Consider the following 20898-nt stretch of genomic DNA (forward strand, 5'->3'; position numbering starts at 1 on the left):
TACACACCTGCCTTTGTGGAGGGCTTCGGGTGCCCTGGATGAAGGGGTCTGTGTGAGCATTCACTGTATGTTCTTGCCTTCACTCTGAGAATCGCACACTATTAAAACTGCAAGGATAGTGAGTGAAGCCACCACAACACAGCACAAAGCTGCCAGTATTCTGGATTCAGCCCTCTCTCCGAGAGAGGGAACAGGAATCCCAAACTTTTCAAGCTGAAAGTGAGGGGGTGGATGCAGGGGTGAGTGAACCTAGTGCATTAGGCTTTCCGTGCATGAGGACTGGATTCAGATCTAGCTCTAGGATCTAGTCACAATGGGTTTGGCGAATGTTGTCCTAGATTAATTGGCCCTGTCATTAAAAAAACCCCAAACCACACACAATTTGGAACAGAAAGGAAGTCACGGGGGATTGTGCCACAGAGACCTAGGACCAAATCAGCAGATGGTGGTGCCGTCTGGGGTTGAAGTGGGTGGCAGAGCTACTGTCCAGAAGGGGAAGGCTCACCCACATGCCTTGCTTGAACCCAGATTAGCTCAAACCAGCGCTGTGGGTGCTGTGCACGCCAGGAGCACTAGGCATAGCACACAGCTGGTCTGTTTGGAAGGCAAGGAGTTTGCATGCAGAGTTAATGAGCCCCACCTCTGGTGATGACGCCCTCCAGGCGGATGATGTTGGAGTGATCAAACTGGCCTATGGTGCTAGCCTCTGCCAGGAAGGTGCGTTTCTGCTTGTCTGAGCAGCCAGCTCGAAGGGTCTGGATGGCAACCGGGAGCTCTCTCTTGCTGGGAAGTTTCAAGCATCCCCGGCAGACTTCTCCAAACTCTCCTGTGCCATAGGAGAGACGGGAATTAGAGTGTTTCCAGCTAAAGGAGCGCAGCCGTTTAGACATTTGAGAGAGTGAACATCCCAAGAGAACGCCGCACGGGACTGTTTTCATACTGTCATTCTAGGAGCTGTGCTCGCTGCTCTCTCGGTCACTCACAGGCCCTGAAAATGGGAACGATTGCTACGCTGATTTTATTTATGGCTTTCTCAAATCTTCAAATATCACTGCGCAGAACAGCGCTGCACAGATCTGCTGCTGTGCAATGGGACAAGGAGCAGTGCTGCTCTTCTAGAAAATCCGCTCCCCTTCTCGTAGCGTTTCCTCGTGCCCCACATCCCCCAGCAGGACCTCTGCCTCTGGCCCTGCAAACACTGTGATCTGGGGGTGGGCAGCCGGTGTCTGAGTACCTGGCTAATCAGGCAGATGAGCTCTGCTCTGACATAGCAGGGAACTGTATGGCCAGAAACGCTCAGGGAAACATCCACCCACAACACAGGAAGGTGGATTAAGGTCTCTTTAAAAATTCTCACCCTAGCCTCAGTTTACCATCTTCCCCCCCTTCTGGGGGGCATCGTGACTTGTTGTGAACACACAGACTTTGAAACACTTTAGTGCCAGCTAGCAGGTGCAGTAACACATGATGCAATTTCCTCCCTTTGGCTGCTTAGGCCATTCCCCTAATGCACCAGCCAAGTGCACGCTGCACTTTGGAAGTGCTTTCCATGACTGGAAGATTATCTCCCAGAGATCAAGACAGTCCTCACTGGGCTCCGACTCTCTCCACTCCCAAACCTCCTGCCCACAGGAAGTGTAGTCAGGGCCACGCATTGTTCATCAGCCCTTGAGACAGAACTTTCTGCTCCTCGCAGTCACAAACGCGGCAGCACATTTTAATGAGAAAAGGCCAATTTTGGTTTTACAGGGAAAGCCAATGGATATGAAGAGCTTTATTGATCCCAGAGAGAGGTATCCGGTAGGTCCCACGGGAGACTAATACAAACCATTTCTACGTTCCTCCTATTTAAAAGACCTACCCTACTTGGATTTCCTTTTCATTAATTATCGATTGCTAAAAGTTCAGAATCACTGGGCCAGTTTCTCTGCTCAGATGGCTGCAAAGATTCCTCTGCTCTCCACTGTGTGACAATCACCTTTTATTTCCATGTTAATATTTAAGCTGCTAGTTAAGCTACTCCCCTGCAACTGTCGTTTTTTGTTTGTTTGTTTTTTAAAGAGCTTCTCTTTGGGAAGATGACACCCAGCATACCAGGGCCTCCACAGATCTCGCTTGCATTAGCAATTGAAGCTGCAGGGATTTTAATTTGCTTTGACGTTTTAGGCCGTAAAGTCGATGAAAATCAATAAATCATTGAGTTAGCATATTCATAAATAGTTTTTATGCTGCTGTCAAGCTGCTAAGAAGCAGATAATTGTCGACGTTCTCTGTGAGATGCTGGTCACATCACTGTACGCTCTGCCTGAGGACACTAAATCAAGCCCATGTTCAACATACTAACCAACCACACTCTGTTTCTCCCTGCTACGAGCACACAGAGCTGGCCAGGGCACAGTGAGACTGAAAATCCCTAATGAAGCCGGTAGCAGGAAATATGGAAATGGCTTTAAAAACCCTGATGAGGCTCCCAGAATCCTATAAAGAGCCAGGCAGGTAACAATAGGGGCGGAGGGATAGCTCAGTGGTTTGAGCATTGGCCTGCTAAACCCAGGGTTGTGAGTTCAATCCTTGAGAAGGCCACTTAGGGATCTGGGGCAAAAAATTGGTCCTGCTAGTGAAGGCAGGGGGCTGGACTCAATGACCTTTCAAGGTCCCTTCCAGTTCTAGGAGATTGGTATATCTCCAATTATTACCTTTTTTATTACCTATTACCTTTTAACAATGGGCTGCTGAGATTCATTCCTACCCTGGTACCTGCTGCGGTCCCCTCAGTGCATATAGCAGCAATTCACAGGCACCGCGGCCCTTGTCCTCTTGGTTCAAGGGAGCAAGTGAAAGTCACAATCCTTTTAGTCGTTCCCAGGGATCTTGTGCGTCTGCCTTGGCTGTGCCTCCTTCCTTTACAATCACTGACGGGTTTGACTGCTGCTGCTGAGACTCAGTTCTCCACCTTCCTCCCAGGCCTGTCTCAGGTGAGCTCCTCCTCTCCGGCAGGAGGAGTGGGGTTGAACAATCCAGAGCCCAAGTGGGATGCACTGTGAGTTCCTCCTCATTCCCCAGAACTCAGCGAGACAAGGCAGCGAGGGCTATGGGGCAAGTGAGGTGTTTACACTTGCTGCCCTTCTTACCGCTGGCGAGGTCCTGCCATGACCCAGTGTGTGGCACAGTTCACCCCTCCCCCCAATCAGGGCCAGGTGTCTGTTTCCTAGCACATGGCAGCTCCCGCAGAAACCTCACCATGGAAAGAAAACCGAGGGCTGTATTTATACACCGGCAATATGCAAGGAATCATCACCTTGCAGAGCCAGGGAGCCAGGAGCTGCGGTCGATTTCAGCCAAGTAGCGCAGGGCCGGCTTTAGGCCGATTCCCCCGAATTGGGCCCCGCGCCTAAGATAGCCTCACGCCCGTGCCTAAGAGGGCCCGGTGCCCTAAAGAAGAGCACCTAACTTGTTAATTTTTACTCACCCGGTGGCAGTCCGGGTCTTCAGCAGCACTTCGGCGGCCGGTCCTTCAGTGCTGTGGAAGACCCGGAGTGAGTGAAGGACCCACCGCCAAAGTGCTGCCAAAGACCCGGACTGCAGCCGGGGATTCGAATCAGGCCCCGCACTTCCCAACGCCGGCCCTGAAGTAGCACTGTGAACAGGGTGATATGGCTCAGTCTCCTGGGTGGGGGAGGAGCACCTTGGAACTCATTTGCAGGGAAAAGGTCTGGGTTAAAAGCTTGTTTAAGCAGGACTCCGTGCCCCAGAGCACGACACTGCTGATTTCTGACAGGAGCCTATTCACAAGTGACTTGTCTAAATCTCATGAGCTGCATTAGATGGAGAAGTAGCACTTCTGGAACCAGCTCCTTACAGCTGCACAGAACAACGACCTGACACAACCCTGAATGCAGTGTCAGACTTGTGACCCAGAACCCAGATCCACACCTCAGCCAGCCTTTTCTGCACACCCCAGTAACATCCACAGCCTCCCTGAGTCCCTGCAGGCAGCTGAGATACAAGGGTTTGGAGGATCATTTTGTCATCTAGAAAAGGCTCGAGTGACATTTGATCTCTCCATTCAGGTGCTTATCCAGCCCATGCCTGTAGTGTCTGAGCACCAGTCTCTTGTCTCTCGCAGTCAGCAGGAGGAACAGGCAGGGTCTCAGATATTGCTGAGTTTGTGTGTCTGTTTCATACTCTCCACCCTGCTGGCTCCCTAGGAGGGGCCAGTCAGCGGCTGACAGCTCAGCCAGTCGGACACACACGTCTGCTTTTTAAAACAGAAAACTCTTGGCTGTTGACGCAACGTACTGCTCACAAAATGGATTTACAGTTTTGCTTAAGTCCCTGCTAATGGCAAGAGCTGCACCAGGGCTCCGTGCCCAGCAAACCCCGAGGCCAGACTGGGGATTACACAGAACTGGGCCCCACTCCCTCACCTGGGCGTGCGGAAGGGTTTGGGGGGGGGCGAGCGATGTCACTCAGAACGCAGGCCTGCCAGCACCTGCCAGAGCACTAGCGAGCAGTCACTGCACTCCCACTGACTCCTTGCTGGGGGCAGGCTGAGCTCCTGAGGACAGGTGCCAGCAGCACTTGCCGGGCTACAGGGCAGAGGCTGGGGAAGAACTGAGCTGGGAGCTAGGCTGTGACCTGCTCCACCTGGAAATCCTGCCTCCGCCTTGGATTGCAGCACGGAGCCCTGGGAACCCTGCTGGGAATTACCCCTTTGGGGTGAAAGAGGAGCTAGAAACCCTCCCTCCCCATGAGGTGGTAAATCCACACCCGACGCCCGTCCGATGGGCTGAGGACACGGTCTCCTCTTCAGATTGATGGCTGTGTCCCTGGGGCACAGGGTCCTCGGCCCGGCAGGAATGCCTCTCTGCAGAGCGCCCCGGGAGCCATGCTGCAGCGTCTCAAACAAGAATACTCGCCTGTTCCAATGATCCGCTCAATTTTGATACTCGAGTTGTCGAGCTCCTTGGCAAAGAGGTGCACGGCCTGCGTGGGGTCTTCACAGGTGTCAGGGTCAATGTACGTCCTCCTGGTTGGTATCTTAACTACAGCAAAGAGGGGGAATAAACAGAGTGTGTGAGAAGAAAACCCTGTGTCACCTCCGCGAAGCTCTGCCCAGCCAGGACCCCACTGAGAAAGGCAGCAGAGTGTGAACTGGCAGGAGCTTTGCCCCTCTCTTTACCTGCCAGCACTGTGAAACCCCCTCCAGCTCCCACCCCCTTCGCCGTCTCCAGCCCAGCCCACTCCTGCTGCTGCTCTTTGCTCCCCGGGCTTTGAGCTGCGCTTTGGGGCTCAGGACACGAATTGGGCCCACACCGAGGCGCCCTGCACAGCTAATCCACACCCCAAGATTTCCTTCTGGACACCGTGTCCCCTTTTAGGATCTGAGAGAGCAGCTCAGAGAAAGCTGGTCACAGTCACAGTCACCAGAGCTGGCGTTCACATCTCAGCTAAATAGAGAAAAACCCCATATTCTGTAGCACCCAGAGCGCCAGGACGCAGGCCTCCACAGCGGGTGGGAGGAGCAGCAGGAGCTGGACTCAGCACTGGAGCAACAGCATCCATCTGGGTTTAATTTAACTAAAAAACATTGCTGTTAAACAGGCAATTAGCTCTTCAGCTTAACGAAATCCGACAATAGCTTCCCTAGGACCCTACAGATCTGTATCCTCTAGCTGTGCCGCCTGGGGCCTCTTGCGGAGCCACTCTCCTGTCTGCGTAGCAAAGTGATGTGGAAAAGAACACGCGGCTCTGCAATCTACAGTATGCGCCGCTGCTCCCAGCACTCCTGCACTGGGGAGATCTTTGCAAGGCGCTGCTCTTTAGCTCACAACCCCAAACTACATTTGGCAAATAGACTGTCCTCTCCTCTCTGTACACTGTTAATGAAACAATAACTGAAGCCAGGGACCAGGCTTCCATTCCCCAGGACACTCTATCCATTCAGGCTACAGCATATTGCCACAGTGCGATTCTGAACCACCAGCAGTATCGCTGCTCCAATAGACAGGGGCACCTCTCCTCATTGCTTTAGCCCCAGAGCACTCTCGAGATACAGCCAGCTCCGGCTACAGGTCAGGTTTGCTCTCGGTGGGGGGTGGCTGGTCAGAATTGCCATCGGGACAGGCCTGGGAGCATTGTTGGGAGTGCTCTCTCCGGGTCTGGACGCGGAAGGAGCTTTGCTTCCAGCATCAGGACTGATGGAGCAAATGTGCTGCCTTTCCCCTGATCTGCCTCAGCAGGAACCTCCTGCCTCTTGGGACTGACATGCTGCATTAGCTAAAACCGCTGAGAAACCTGGCTCTGTCAGTTTGCTACCAAGTTCCTACAGGGAGAAAAGGAACCGTCCCCTCTGCTCATTCTCACACAGCCCAGCTCCAACAGGGATGATGCCTCTGAACTCAAGGAGCAGCCCCTCGAGTCTGAGCAGATCTGCCTCCCAGGTTAACCCTCCCCTACCTGACCGGCTCGGCGTCCAAGCCCCCCAGCAGGGATCATTATAACCACGAGCTGTTCCAAGCCCCGATGATCAGCAGCATGGATTGCAAAGCCTCCCCCACAGGCCGCTACCATCTGCTAAATGGTAACTGACGCTGCCAGACCGAGCCCAGGAGATCGAAGTGCAGTGAGAGCGACCCAGCTACAAGGAACATTGCACAGCGCGGGTGGGGACTGTAGCAGCCCCGTGTGGGTTCCCTGTAAACCTTCCTTTTAAATTCCCAGAACAAATAACAAAGACAGGAGCATGCTGGCTCTGCTGCTCCTGGGGCCTCTGCTCCCAACACAACAGCACCAGGTGCCCTGACCTCAGGGGTTTGCCTTGCACTTCGCGAACAGGCAGGGGGCTGCGTCTGCTGCACGTGGTGCTCCCACTGGGGAACCAGACTGGCAGCGAAGGCCAATCCCACGGCTACTGAGCACAAATTCCAAAGCGTAAATATAACGCCCGCGGTTCCTCTGGCGTCCTGCCTGTGCGTGACGGCACCTGAGGTTGGGATCAGGGCACCAGGAGCAGCCCCCTCCCTACCCAGATCACTAACAGGTAGCCTAAGAAACTCCAGCTGCTGCCCTTCATCTCCCCCTGCGTTGTATGGAAAACTCTCAGCAAGCTTCGGAGCACGGCTCAGCAATAATCACAGATCCTGAAAAGCGGATGACAGCAGCAAAGGCTTGTCTGAAAAGCGTACAGGCTCTGCTGCCTCTCAGCTGCTGCAGGGAGCAGAAGAGTAGGTGTGTGCTTAACCGGCATATGCCAGGATTCAAATACACTCGGCAGTTCTGACATTTGCATTTCCTTTGACAACAGTTGTCTGTAAAATTATCACTGCTTGATAATCAAGAGATGCCCCAGAAAACAAACCCCCGCTCTCCCGTAGCTGTATCTGAAAAGCTGACAGAATAATTCATACGCCCTCGAGAAAGCTGAAAGCATCTCCATTTCCTGTGGCAGGCCAGTGACCTCCCTGAGCAGCCAGTGCTCTGTGCGCAGGAAGGACGGCCACTGGCTTATGAAACTGTCAAGCCAGCTGTCTCCGGAGAGCCTTGCTGTGCTGAGCTGGCCTTCTCTGGGCTAACACGGGATGACAGCACTTCAAAGGAAGGATTCTGGGCTGCTCTGCAGAGAGCAGGGTTGTTAATGACAGTAAATGCAGAGCTCCCCACACAATCAGACACAGCCCAGTGGCCAGACATCACTTACAATGGAAGTACAGCTCCTCGTCTCCGTCCTGGCTGGCTTTGCTGTACCCACACTGTCTGCAATGAGAAGCAATATTCACATTAGGCCTCGAGCGTGACTCTCCCACTGGATCCAAAGCCCCAAACGCCAGGGCCCGAGAGTGCTGTCCAATGCCCCAGAATACACCAGCACAAGGAGCCAGAGGCCAGGGCCAAGCAAATCTGTATGCTTAACCGCTGTGGTCTCTGTGATCCCAAGCCCGACAGGAGACAATTGCTGAGACAGGGGCTGGATGTGGAGTTGCAGCTTCAGCGGTGGGCGTGGAAGAGCGTAGGGGTTACTCTGCAGCACAGCAGATGAGCAAATGACAGGCGCAAGCCATGCAGAGTGGGCACCGGCTGATCCAGGGCTGGGGTGGAAGCCAACAAAGGGCAGGTCAAATCTGGAGCCGCAACATGAAGGCAAGTTCCGAACTCCCAGGTATAATGACAGAGCTGCGTCTCCAGGTCATTTCCAGCACGCTTGAGCCGGACGCCTGACACACTGAGAGCATTTGCTAGCCCAGCCATGCGGATAACTCAGATGTCCACATCCTGTGACAGGTGCAGATAAGCCCTGCTGCAGGCTGGATATTTGCTCGCGTGTCCACACCCCTGTAATCTCAGCCTGACACCATCTTTTTTTTTAGCAAAGATGCTAGTCAAACGCCATGGGATGGACGGACTCGCCCCAGTGTGGCAAGCAACAAAATCACCAGGATTTCAGACGTGGCACTAGCAGTGCGACAGTCAGATCCCTGCTCTGACCTTCAAAGACTCCTGTTAGCACAGACACAAAGCCAGCTGAGCTGCGCTCCTATGGACCGCCAGTCATCACCTAACCCCTCCCTGCTGCCCAGGGCAGAGCTGTGCTCCCTGGGCTGATGCTGCACTGGCTGCGGGCAGTGGCAAAAGTCCTGCTGGTGTCCGAGGGAGCAGAGCCCCAGTGAGGACCGAGCCAGAGCGTGAGGCTGCCCCAGATGCCATTTGGTTAATAAAGCAAAGCCACCACCACGCCCTCCTGCTCCTCTGGCAACTTCCCACCTCAGCCCCCCACTGACAGCAGCTCCACTCCAGAGGGAGGAAGGAACGGCCCCAGCTCTAAAGCAGGGGCCCAGAGCCTTGCACCAGGGCTGCCTGCACGTGCAAACGGTGCAACTCTAAACAAAGGAAACAAGCCTCCCCACCCCTGGAGCTGCTCCTCTGCCACCCCAGGGCATTCGGCCGCTGTGGGGAGCTGAGTGAACTCTCGCTGCCTGTGTGAGCCTGGCATTCTGTGCACTGGAGGTCAGCCTGCCGCTCCAGAGTCGCCCCCTCCCCCCGGCCCCAGCCGCTCCGACAAGGGCACAGGGACCTGGGATTTCCGAGGTGAAGTGAGTGACAGTGGCCTGCTCCCACCCCAGCCCTGTTGTTACACAACACTTGAGTCTTCACTTGTAATTTTTTATTATTCTATTTATTTAAATTAGTCTCATTTGGGGCTCAATTTAATCTTCTAAATTAAAAATTACAGATCGTTCCACTGACCCATCTGTCAGAGGAATACCGATGCCTCTCTGAACCATTTCCCTTGTTCCAGCAGCCCTGGCAGGAGGAATGGAGATCAGAGCAAGTGGCTCCAAAGATAGCACAATTATCTGCTTCATATACTTCCCCATGCAGTGTGGAACTCCAGCTGTCTGGGTTTCACCCGTCCTTAAACTCCAGAGCTAGACCCAACCAAAGCAAAAACCTGAGCCTTAGAAAAGCCCCAGGTTGGGAAGATCAACAGAAATACAGATTTTAAAAATGCTGAACTAACTTAAGGGACTTTCTATCCTTGATTTACCAGTTGGAAAAGTGAAGTGTTTCACACTGTTTGGAGATGTCCCAGTGTGACCCACTGGTGACGCACACCCCGAACCACAGATGATGCGAGTCTGGCACAGTTCCAAGACATGGCTGGGAGTGCAGAGACTCTTGTGCTCTCTCTGAAGGTCTCCAGTTGGCCAGCATGGTGGCCACATTGCAAACAGTGCAGAGAATCCTGGAGGTTTAGTTGTTATCAACTGGAGCCAACAAATTCTCCCAGATTCCCCCCACCCAGGCCCATTTTCACAGTCACATCACTAGTTCCCCGAGCACCACAATGGCTGCAGATGCACAGCTCAGGTTAAGCTTTTCCCACTGTCCGTTCCACAAAACCCTCTGGCCTTGGGAAAGTGACTCACTTGTGTGACAACAGCACAGCCTGGGCTATGTCAGACTCAGGACAGCTTGTAACACTGGCCAGCCAGTCCCTGGGGGAGCTCTGAATGCCACCAGCTGCTCCTGGCCATGGGCAGAGTCACACGTGAGTTGCCAAAGCATTTTTCAGCTACCAAACCCTGTAACCCCACTTGATCCCCTGGCACAAACTCCGGCTAGTCCAAGCCTGGAACAGGAAGGTGACATTCCCAGCTCTAGGCCGCGTGCTGGCCCTCTCGCTGAGCAGATTTGACCCTAAGGCAGCCAAACACGCAGCCCACAGGGCAGAACTTGGCTGTTACAGAGACCTGTCTCTTTCCCAGTGTCCCCCGACCCCCGGCTGCAGCATTAGGAGCATTTGCTACACCAAGCCGCCCCCAGAAATCCTTGGTCTATTGCCATATGCACAATAGAAGAGGTGCGAAGTCTGCTCACCTCCTCCAGATCATCACACCAATAACCATGGAAACCAGCACAATCAGCCCAGCGATTGCAACCACCACGATGATGATGATAGGGTTCTGCTCGCTGGGAGCCACAGTCACTGCCAAGGAGGGAAGCGAAACAGGGGTTAGGCCTGTATTCCCCTCTGCACGTACCCGGCACCATGTTTACAACTCCAGATCAGCCTGCCTTGGCTTGTGCTGCATTCCTGCACCATCTCTAGCACTAAGGTCAGGGTCCTGGCAATGCAATGGTGTGCGCCAGAGTGCCACGCTGCAGGGTGCTCCTGCACCAGACAGCACTTCCTGCATCACTGGCAGTGTATGATAGGCCCCTCGTGTTTAAACACAACCGGAAAAGGGAACAAAACTCTGGGTATTTCTAGGGCAAAACACAAGAGAGAGACTGAGGTAGGGTGAAAAATCGTTCAGGCTTTTCTGCATCATAAAGCACCAAGACAAGGGACAGAGCCTCCCCTTGCACATTCCCCTTGCACAGCTAGACAAAAGCTAGAGGATTTGCTGCACCTTGGTAAGGCTGTAAACGCACTTGGGTCTCAAATCTTGCCATGCTCCCTTGGAGCATCTCCCTGTCCCAGAGCTCGGCCCCTGCTCCTGCTAAACCAGCTCAGGTTCCTCCAGCAAAGAAACTTTCTCTGCAGGTCCAAGCTGCTGCTTATTGTTATTTCTCCAATTCACGTGCAGAGGCCGTTCTGGCAGCCAGAGCCAGTGCGAGCAGCGTGAAGGGCAGTGTTGACAGGGTGAGCAGAGGAACCTCTAGCTCTCAGCCTTAGCGGACTCCTCTTTCTGTTAGCCAGTGTTAAGGAAATAGTCCTGGTTATGGGGGAGACACATGAAAATGTATAGCATACAAATGATCTCCCTCACTAGTTCAATACCTTCCTCTCCTGCGCTGGCAAACAGAGGTCTGAGATAGCGACATTCGATAGACAACTTTTACTGGATTCGATTCATTCTGAAAACGTCTCCATGTGGTAAATGGATGCAATTTAAAGCCCTGTTAAACACAATCTGTAGAACTTCATACTGAACCAGCCATCCCTGGACTTTATTTCCAGCCAGGGCAGGTTATTAAACTGAAACCTACCATCTTGCCCACCCCCTCCTTTAGACAGTGAAATAAGATGTTCTTGACAACAGGTTTGCATGGAAGCTGTAAAAAGTAAAACCCCCAACAAAATCCAGTGAAGCCGATTCAGCTAGTCAGCAAAGTGACAAACACCCTAAGTGGTCCATGGAGCAGGGCCCTAGCAGAGCAACCGTCTCTGATCTGGACACAGGCTCGAGACCAGCTCTGCTTCCATGTGAAATGATCTGAAGGATCCTGGTTTTGTTTCCACTGGACAATAGTGCAACTGACCCCTCTCTTCTGTGGCACTACGTGAAGGCCACCGGGCTCAGAGGATTGAAAGACAGGGAAAGTGCAGTTCAGCAGGCAGCGACCCACAGCCGTTCCCATCTGACAGCTGTTTGGTGGCCTCTGTGTAACGGAACTGGGGGGATCCATCCAGATGTCAATGTCACAAAAACCAAGTCACAATTGGCCTTACTGGGCATCCTCCTTGGCAGGCTCAGTAGAAGCCCCCGAGATGTCCGGTTAATTTCTCCCCTCCCACTGCCGAGGGGCTCCCTTGAGGGCAGGGCAGAAGCGGGCAGGCGGGTGCCCTTGTCAACGCTGCACTTGCTCTGTGGACAATCTGAGGACATCCGCCTGCAAGGCTGTCAAGCCAGCACCCTCATTAGCACTACATCAATCTCTGACGTTGGAAGGAAACGGGGAGCTAGGAATGAAGGAATAGGCCCTCGCTCAACAGAAGGGCCCACTCCCTCCCTAGGAGACAGGCCCACACCCAGAACAGACTCTGCTGCTTGAAGTCAGTTGAGTCTCAGACATGAACCGTGAGCCGTAGAGCTGCTCCAGCTCAAAGTAACGCACCTGACGTGTGCTCTGTGTTCGATACTCACCCCACCGGCCTGCTAGCACTTACGTTCCCCCAAGGTTTCCACTTCGATGCCAGGACTGTAGTTTCCATAACCCTGGACTGACGCCGTCCGGACCTGGAAGACGTAGCGCGTGCCAGGCCTGAGGTTACTGACTGTCACGGCTGTCGACGCGGTCTTCACAGTCGAGTAACTTTGATCTCTTTGATCCTATGAAATAATGAAACACAGGAGATTTAAGGAGATTGACAGCTGTCCTCTAGCTGATCTGTGGAGCAGCTGTCTTATCGCTGTGCCTCTGGGTCCCAGCAGGTCTGACTAGACCATCAGTGAAAATGAAACGTTTTCTAGACGCCTCATTAATAGAAATTACACTGAAAAGTTACAAGAAGGGCGAATAAACGCGGCTAGGCCTAGCGGACATGACAGGTGAGAGGCTGGGGAACAGGTGTTATAAAAGGGGTGATACACCAGCTTCCTTGGCTGTCCTCTCCCATTCACCTCTTCACATTTTCTTTCACGCCACCTTGCACGCTGGGAGAGTGCACACCAAGCCCCTCCCCCTCTACCTCCAAGGAGGTCCTGAGCATGGCTCTACAGATCATAGAATCATAGAATAGCAGGGTTGGAAGGGACCTCAGGATTAATAATCACCATAGAGCAGAAAGTAGTTCCACCAGGCGGGGCTGAGAATAAACAGCTAAGCAGGCCTGGCATTCCAGCCAGCAAAGGGTGCTGGATGCATCACTCAGGCGCCAGCCAGCCAGCGCACTCCTGTCCCCCCCGCCCCTCGCAGCCCCAGTTACCATCTCCAAGGAACCCGAGAGATGGGCAGAGGCTGGTCGTGGATGTACCTTGGGCAGCCCTGTCTGGCTATGGAAGGACATTCGGAGGGGTTGTGCGGCATGTCCTGGGGGAAGCGCTGAGTACACAATCAAGCCAGCGACAGGGCCCAGCTCCTCGAGGGGACTGGGGTGCACAACGGCGCTGCCTCAAAGCAGGCCTGGGAAGTCACTGGAACTGCTGGCCAAAGCTGCCGGCGTCCCAAAGGGATATCAGAGGAGAAGAGTCCAAAGGGAGGGACAGGCTGGAAGGTACTAAATGACCCCCGAACGCATCAGGGCAGGTTGGGGGGATGAGTCGCCTGAGGGGCCAAGGAGTCCCATGCTCAGTACCGTGGATGGGGGGGGGGGCTGCTCGAACAGAGAGGCTCTTGGAGGAATCAGGGGCAGGGGCAGGGGCAGGCTGAGTGAGCGCAGAGGCAGGTTAGGACAGAGGCAAGTTGGTGCATCCTGGCAGCAGCATGGCCATCTCTTTAAGCTCCCCCGTAACAAAGGGGCCTTTCAGGCTGGGACCGGGCACAGTGGGTGAGAATGTGTAATTGGGTCCCCAGAGAGGGGTTGATTTAAACTAAACGGGGGCTGCTGCGTGTCCCCGGGGCGGTGCTATGAGCCATTTCCAAGGAGAGGAGAAGGGACCTTCAGCCTTGGGCTGAGGCTGAGCAATGAGGAGGTTCTCAGTGAACGTCACCAAGATGGGGCCACCCAAAGAGGGCTCCGGCTGCAGCCGGGCCAGAGCCCAGCAGGACCCTGAAAAGCAGTGAGCAGGGTGGAGGTGCGAGGGCCAGAGACAGCGCCTGTACTCACTGCACTACTCAGGAGGAGGATGCGTCCGCCAGCTGGAATCTGATTACCTGCCACCACCAGGCCAGCTGGAGAGGGCCTTCTCCGCAAACTGGAGCCAGCTCTGAATGCTGGGCAGTGCTACAGGCAGGTGGGCTCGGGAGACCTGGGTTACCCAGACCAACAAGGCCTCTGTGCACCAGCTCACCATCTCCGTGCCAGAATCCCATCACACTCCAGCGGGGCCATCGGCTGACAGCCAGCGGAGCCGCTGGACAGCTAGATCGAAGCCCTTCCTCCCGACTGTACAGTGTGGCCTAGTGCCTGGCGCACAAACCAGGTTCCCTGGAGAGAACAGAGCATTTTAAACTGCTCCAGCAAATAGCATCAGTGGGAATCGCTCGGCCACAGCACCAACTACAGCAAAGACACGTCCACTTAGCTGAGCTAGTCTGGAGCTGCCCCCGCCCTGCAATGCCTCACTCATGCAGCCTCTCCTGGATGGACCCGGACCTCACACAGCGTTAGCATAACGAGTCCACTGGGGACTGCACGTTCTACTCTTTGGCCAGAGGGAAATAGTTACTTGTTCTCATTCTGGCTAATGCGAAGGCAGCACCCTGGATGTTTGCAAACAGCCTAACTTGATTTCTTTGTTACTAACCAGTGCCGTGACGGGGGGATGGTATTAAACCCACCGGCGCTTCCCAGGCATGTTTGACTGGAGCAGCTCTGCTGGACCAGCCTGGAATGCAGAGAGCAGAGCTCTTCCCGGACGCAGGCTGTTCTTGGCACCAGCAGCGAGCTGTTTCCAAGACTAAATAAACGTGTATTAGCACACTTGGAGTAATCAGAGCTGGCAGGCACATTGTCTAGTGAGTCCAGGCCCAGGAATGTCATTCGCCTACCCAGCTAGCTCCGCATTTCTGCCTTGTTATGACTGAGATGGACAGAACCTTTCAAGCGGCAGCTGACAAATGTCAGAGTGGGAAGCTGTGTCTCTGCATGGCAGCCCGGAACAGAAAAGCTCTGACGTAGCATCTCCTAAGGCAATAGGTCTCACTGGGGCAGAATGGCCGTTCCGAGGGCTTTGCAGTATTCCTTGTCCTGAGGAATCACACAGAACTTAAAGACAAACTTTCAGTGGGCTCCAGAGATGCAGCCTCCACATGCCTGCAGCAGGCACATGTTGCCACAGTCCAGGTGACATTCTCCATTGGGAATCTCAAAGTCCCAGGCCCCTGGGTATATTCATGCTTCTCCCAGGCGGATCCTCATGTTAGGAAAGCTCCTCCCAAAGCAAATTTGACAAGCCTCCACTCTCCTCAATCCAATCACCCGCACAGCACCACCAGAGAAGGAGCTTATGCTTAACAAACCACTCAAATCATCTAGACATACGTAGCATCCCATAGGTGCTGGGACTAGAGGTGCTGGGGGGCTGCTGCACCCCCCTGGCTTGAAGTGATTTTCATCATATATAGGGTTGCCAACTTTCTAATCGGACCAAACCGATCACCGTAGCCCCGCCCCTGCCCCAAGGCCCCGCCCCTTTCTCGAGGCCCTGCCGACACTCATTACATTCCCCTCCCTCCATGGCTCGCTCTCCGCCACCCTCACTCACTGTCATTGGGCTGGGGTAGGAGACTAGGGTGGGCGTGGGAGGGAGGGAGGGCTCTGGGCTGGAGGTGCTGGCTCTGGGTTGGGGCCAGGGATGAGGAGTTTGGGGTGCAGGAGGAGGCTCCAGGTTTGGGCGGGGGGCTCAGGGCTGGGGCAGGGGTTTATCTCGGTCAGCTCCCGGTCAGCGGCGCAGAGGGTCTATGGCAGGCTCCCTGCTTGTCCTGGCACTGCGCTGTGCCCTGGAATCGGCCAGCAGGTCCGGTTCCTAGCGGGGGGGGAGGCACCACACGCTGCTCTCGCCCGCAGGTACTGCCCCCCCAGCTCCCATTGGCCAGTGCCCACCCCGATTCATATACAGGCTTTAGTCTAGTTCAATGGATCTCAGCACCCCCACTACACAAACGCCCCTGTCCAGAACCTCTGGCTTTCCCTGCCCCGGCCTGTTAGGGGGGTGTGCTACATTCCCATCGATTGGACTGTAGCACCCTGGAGCAGGAACTAACCTTAGGGGGGTTCTGTGAGGTGCCTCATATGTTTTAGGGTGTTGTAAAGTAAGTAATAGCAAGAGTAGGTAGCAAGGTGAGAACAGAAGGATTTTCACTGCCTTGTTTGCTATTCCAAGGTGGGAAGGAGGCATTCCCAGCCAACTGGGGCTGTGTGTGCAGGCGTGAGAGAGAGATGTGGGGAAACGCACTGGTAAAGCTGGGACATTAGATGATGATGATTAATGGGTTACCACTCTTATGGGAGGTAACAATGACATTTTGGAACAAATTGCTTGGCAAACAGGAGTCTCCTTTCACCCAAAGCTCGGGTAGAAGTTATCTGAGGCCAGGTTTTACTGCGGTCTGTGAGTTCCAGGATTAATACAGCTGTACTGTGTGTCAAAGGCTTAGCAGAGCTCAAGCCTGGGTTTCTCACACGTTATTTATGCTGAATAACTAACCTTAACAAATGTCTCAAACCCTAGTTTCTAGCCTTAATGCCAGAGCCTGGATAGAGTTCGTTACATTTCTCCAGGGTCTGTAGATGTTGTTGTGCAACACGTTATCTATTTGAGATTGTTTTTTCTCAGAGCCCTTGAGTAGAGAATCAGGAAAAAACTGAGTCCTTAAATACAAGGACTAGGTACAAGCCAGTTTTCTGGAGTCGGATCAAATATTGATTTGTTTACATGTGAGCAACTGCTGAACTGTAGAGCTAAACTTACTAACCAAGTTCAGAGGCTGTCGATTGTTATTTCACATATGCTCCAAATCTCGTGGCTATAGTATTTTTGCTAAGAAATTATCATATTATATTTCAGCACCTGACCTCACAACAAATTCCTCTCCTGGAAACTCTCAGATATTAAAGAGCAAGTTAATGTGAATCTATTTCAAACTCATCTGTTTCAAGGGGAAGAATTTCAGCATGTCACTGCACCTTTTGCTTGGCATGTAAGGAATTTCATAAGGAGCATCCCCATACACTGACAGGATAATTTACAGTCCCATGTGATAAACTGCATTTATTTGGTCTTTGAACATATTCCCCTGTTCTCTGCCCTAGTTTTACTTCTAACATTCTCAAACCTCACAACAGCTATCAAACAGGGGCCACTTTTTAATTTAAAAGACAATCACAAAAACATTTGCTTCATTCCCCTCCAGTGTGGAATTTCACTCACAAATCATTGCTCTGAAATCCAGGACTGGTAATAGTCAGTCCTGAACTCACTGAAGTTTTAAGGTCGTTCAGTATTTTGTGATCCAGCAGTGCCAAAAATATCAGCCTCATCCTGCTGCTGTTCTGGGAATGCCCCTCATCCAAAGGGAGTAAGCGCATATATCTAACGCTCCCAAGTCTCAGAATTCTAATGCACTTAAGGAAAAGCTGTTAAAAACCTCTAAAAGTGATCAAGTTCGACTCTTTCTCCCTGGAGGTTTATATATTAGGACTGACGTAACCTGGCTTCACAGGTGGAGACAGAAAAAAACCCAATTAAAATAAACTCTAAAAATAGCTAAAATAATTTAAAGCGTGTAACCAGATTGTGTAGTGGTGATTTAGGGAATGTGGAACTTGTAAGGAGCAGGAGCAACCCAAACTCATGCCAGTAATCAATCAATCAATCACACACACACACACACTTTCCATTATTGAGGATTTACAAAGCAAGTGGGTCACAGCAAACGTTCCAGGGGAGGCATGCAGACAGCATCGGTAAGGACAGCTCTATGTATCACAAATCTGGCTGGGAAGCAGGGGAACCTCTCATTTGGAGTTTTTGGCATGTCACTGAACAGATGGGAAACAAGTCTCCAAAGGATCTACCTTTTCATAGTACTTGATTTCGTACTCAGTGTTACTGGCACTTGGGAAGCCCGGCTCCTGCCATGACAAGGAAATGCTCTTCTGTTCAATTTTATCTGTGCGGATGTCAGCAACAAGAGCTGGTGCTGAAAAAGCAGAGAGAAGAAACAAGCAGATCACTAACGCCATCGCCCCACAAGGCTGGGCTCCCCCACCACTCACCCCAGAAACACAGCACCCCGATTATAGCGTCTGACCATGCAGCTGCGCCATGCGGAGACATCTCACGGAGACTTCCATGCACAGAGCTGTGCCAGAATTGGGCCCTTGAGGAACAGTATCATCAACTCATTTCTATGCCTGGTCACAGCAGTAAAATACAAGTGTGCCCCAGTGACAGATCACTTATGAATGCATGTCAGAAATACTCTCTCCTTCTGCAGCACAAAGGGCACGTCCGCTCTTGGGCTGACACAGAGTTTCACAGACAAACCCTTTGACACAATAAGTTTCACTCCACATTAGCCTAAGTTGTGTTGTAATAAAGGGCTAGTGGGCATCTGCACGACACACACACCCCCTGCACGGAACCGCCTTGTTTTTCTCTCTCTGCTGAGACAAGAGGCTGGAAGGGCAGAGAGAAAATCTCACTCTTGTGCCATAAAACCAGGGTGTTGAGCACAGCAAGGGCCTGCTGCCCAGCTGGCAAGCACCTGCTTTGTGGCCAAGAAGTGAGACAGCAGAGGAGGACTGGGTTTTATTTGGGCAATAAGACCCTGGAGTACAAGTCCTTCTCTAGGACTCCTGACCAGCCATGCGGGGACAGGGGCCCAGGGGGAGTCACAAGACACCGGCCAGTCACTGCTGCCCAGGTAATTCCCCTGCACTGTATCCTATGCTGACGAGAGAGGCCCTGAGCTAGCTCCTTGAGAAGACAAGACCTTTCCACAGGGCACTTAAAAGGCATGAAATAAACTCAACTGCATCTGCCTTCCAGCTGCACCCTGTCTGCAATTTTACAAACCCTGGGGCTCTGTCCTGCACGAAATGTGCAGGAATGCTCAGGGTTCAGAGTATAAACATGGAGCAGAGGAAATCAGCTCTTCTTGATATAATATTCAGTCAGCCAGTCACATCCCCTGGGGCTTGCTTAGATCCTGGCCTGGCTGCCTGCATTTACAACCCTAAGAACTGATGAAACAGGCAGAAATACATGGAGAGGGGCTGAATTTGTAACCTTAGTTGTTTTGTTAATTTCATTCGTCTGTTCAGTTTTGGTTAAAAGCACTGCCCCTGTCAGGGGTGGCCTGGCAGAACCCAGGAAAGGTCATCCGAAGGCAAGTTCAAAGGGTAACATTTTTAAATGAAGCAGCTTTGTTACAGCCAAAATCTTTTGCATTAAAACAGAAGGAAACTGCTTCAACTTCTGGCAACTGGTTTTAAACATGAAGAAGCAAAAACTACAGGGCTCTGGGACCCTCTTTGCTGCTGCATTTAATTGTTTTGTAGCTTAACGCACAGGAATCTGTCCAGTCAATTAGTCCAGGCAACACAAACAGGCTCTTTGCTTAAAAAAGGACCTTGTTAAATGTGGAACTCAAGCACCCTGAGCCAGATCCCCCCAGTCGCACTAAGGGGATCTCCAGCCAGCCAGCTTAGCTCTGTGGACTTGCATTAACCGTCCATACTAGGAGCAGTTCTCCTCCCAGCTCTGTATCTTAGCTCCAGCATTCCCATCTTGCTACACGCATGCCCCCGCATTGACTGTCTGTCACGGAGTCCCTGGGCGATGCTCTGGAACTGCTCCCCACAAAGCCAGTCAGGACTTTGGGGAGCCTCCTCTCCCTTGGAGCAGACTGTCTTCAGGGCAAGAAGCTCACACGGCTTCACCTCCTGGGTCTGACCTTGGAGCATTCAGCATGTGCCCCTCCATGCGCTTCCCACAGCGAGTCCGCCCCAGTGGGGTCCTGGGGAAGCCACAGGGTCCTGCACCCCCACTTTGCAGTCAGATGTGACTCTCAGCCAGCCAGTAACACAGAGGTTTATTCGATGACAGGAACAGGGTCTAAAACAGAGTTTGTAGATACAGCGAACCGGACCCCTCGGCCGGGTCCATTCTGGGGGGCAGTGATCCAGACCCCCAAGTCTGCACTTCACTCCTCGTCCCCAGCCAGCTCCAGACTGAAAATCCCTCCAATCCCTCCTGCTCTGCTCAGTTCCTTTCCCAGGCCAGGAGGTCATCTGATCTCTTTGTCTCCAACACCTTCAGTTGGCACCCTTGCAGAGGAGGGGCCCAGGCCATCAGTTGCTAGGAGACAGGGTGTCAGGCATTTAGGTGCACTGGCCCCTTGCTCTGCAGCAACCATACACCCTTATTCCACCACCTGGATACTTAAGAACTGCAGAGGGGACACTGATGAGGGCTTGGCTACACTTACAAATTTGCAGCGCTGCAGCAGGGTGTGAAAACACACCCTCTCCAGCGCTGCAAATTGCGGCGCTGCAAAGCGCCAGTGTGGTCAAAGCCCCAGCGCTGGGAGCGCGGCTCCCAGCGCTGTCCGTTATTCCCCACAGGGAGCTGGAGTACGGACAGCGCTGGGAGAGCTTTCTCCCAGCGCTGGTGCTTTGACTACACTTAGCGCTTCAAAGCGCTGCCGCGGCAGCGCTTTGAAGTGTAAGTGTAGCCAAAGCCTGAGGCACCAACACAGTATTCAGAGAAAACATTAAGAAGATTCCCAGTTCATCACACTGTCACCAGGAATTCTGCACGTGTATGGAAAGCAGGGATTGAAGTAGTGTTCTGCAGTGCAGAGCTGGGAGGGGAATCTCGCCTGAGCCCATTGGGTTAGCTTAGCACTGTTCTTTGCCAGCAGATAAATCAGTGGCTAGTCAGTCTGTGCTGGGCTGTTTAGTCATCTGCAGGAGGGAGATTGAGTGGGGCTGGGGTTTATAGCACACAACTTCCTGGGACCTTCTGCCTGTCAGAGTTTGTGAACTCTCACTACAGTCAGACA

The 20898-nt window shown here is 52.9% G+C and overlaps 1 protein-coding gene across 5 annotated transcripts in view; it reads right to left on the reverse strand.

Moving 5' to 3' along the window:
* Positions 1-20898, reverse strand: part of EPHA10 (EPH receptor A10) — a 101276-nt gene that overhangs the window by 17121 nt on the left and 63257 nt on the right. For all 5 annotated transcript variants that reach the window (XM_044997822.1, XM_044997823.1, XM_044997824.1 and 2 more), the window contains 6 exons: positions 17906-18030; positions 12395-12557; positions 10378-10486; positions 7700-7755; positions 4920-5045; positions 641-826 (listed from right to left, as the gene is read on the reverse strand). In XM_044997822.1, coding sequence (XP_044853757.1) covers positions 641-826; positions 4920-5045; positions 7700-7755; positions 10378-10486; positions 12395-12557; positions 17906-18030 — 765 coding nt within the window. The remainder of the gene's footprint in view (positions 1-640; positions 827-4919; positions 5046-7699; positions 7756-10377; positions 10487-12394; positions 12558-17905; positions 18031-20898) is intronic.

The sequence above is a fragment of the Mauremys mutica genome, chromosome 23, assembly GCF_020497125.1.
Source record: "Mauremys mutica isolate MM-2020 ecotype Southern chromosome 23, ASM2049712v1, whole genome shotgun sequence".
NCBI classification, from domain to species: Eukaryota; Metazoa; Chordata; order Testudines; family Geoemydidae; genus Mauremys; species Mauremys mutica.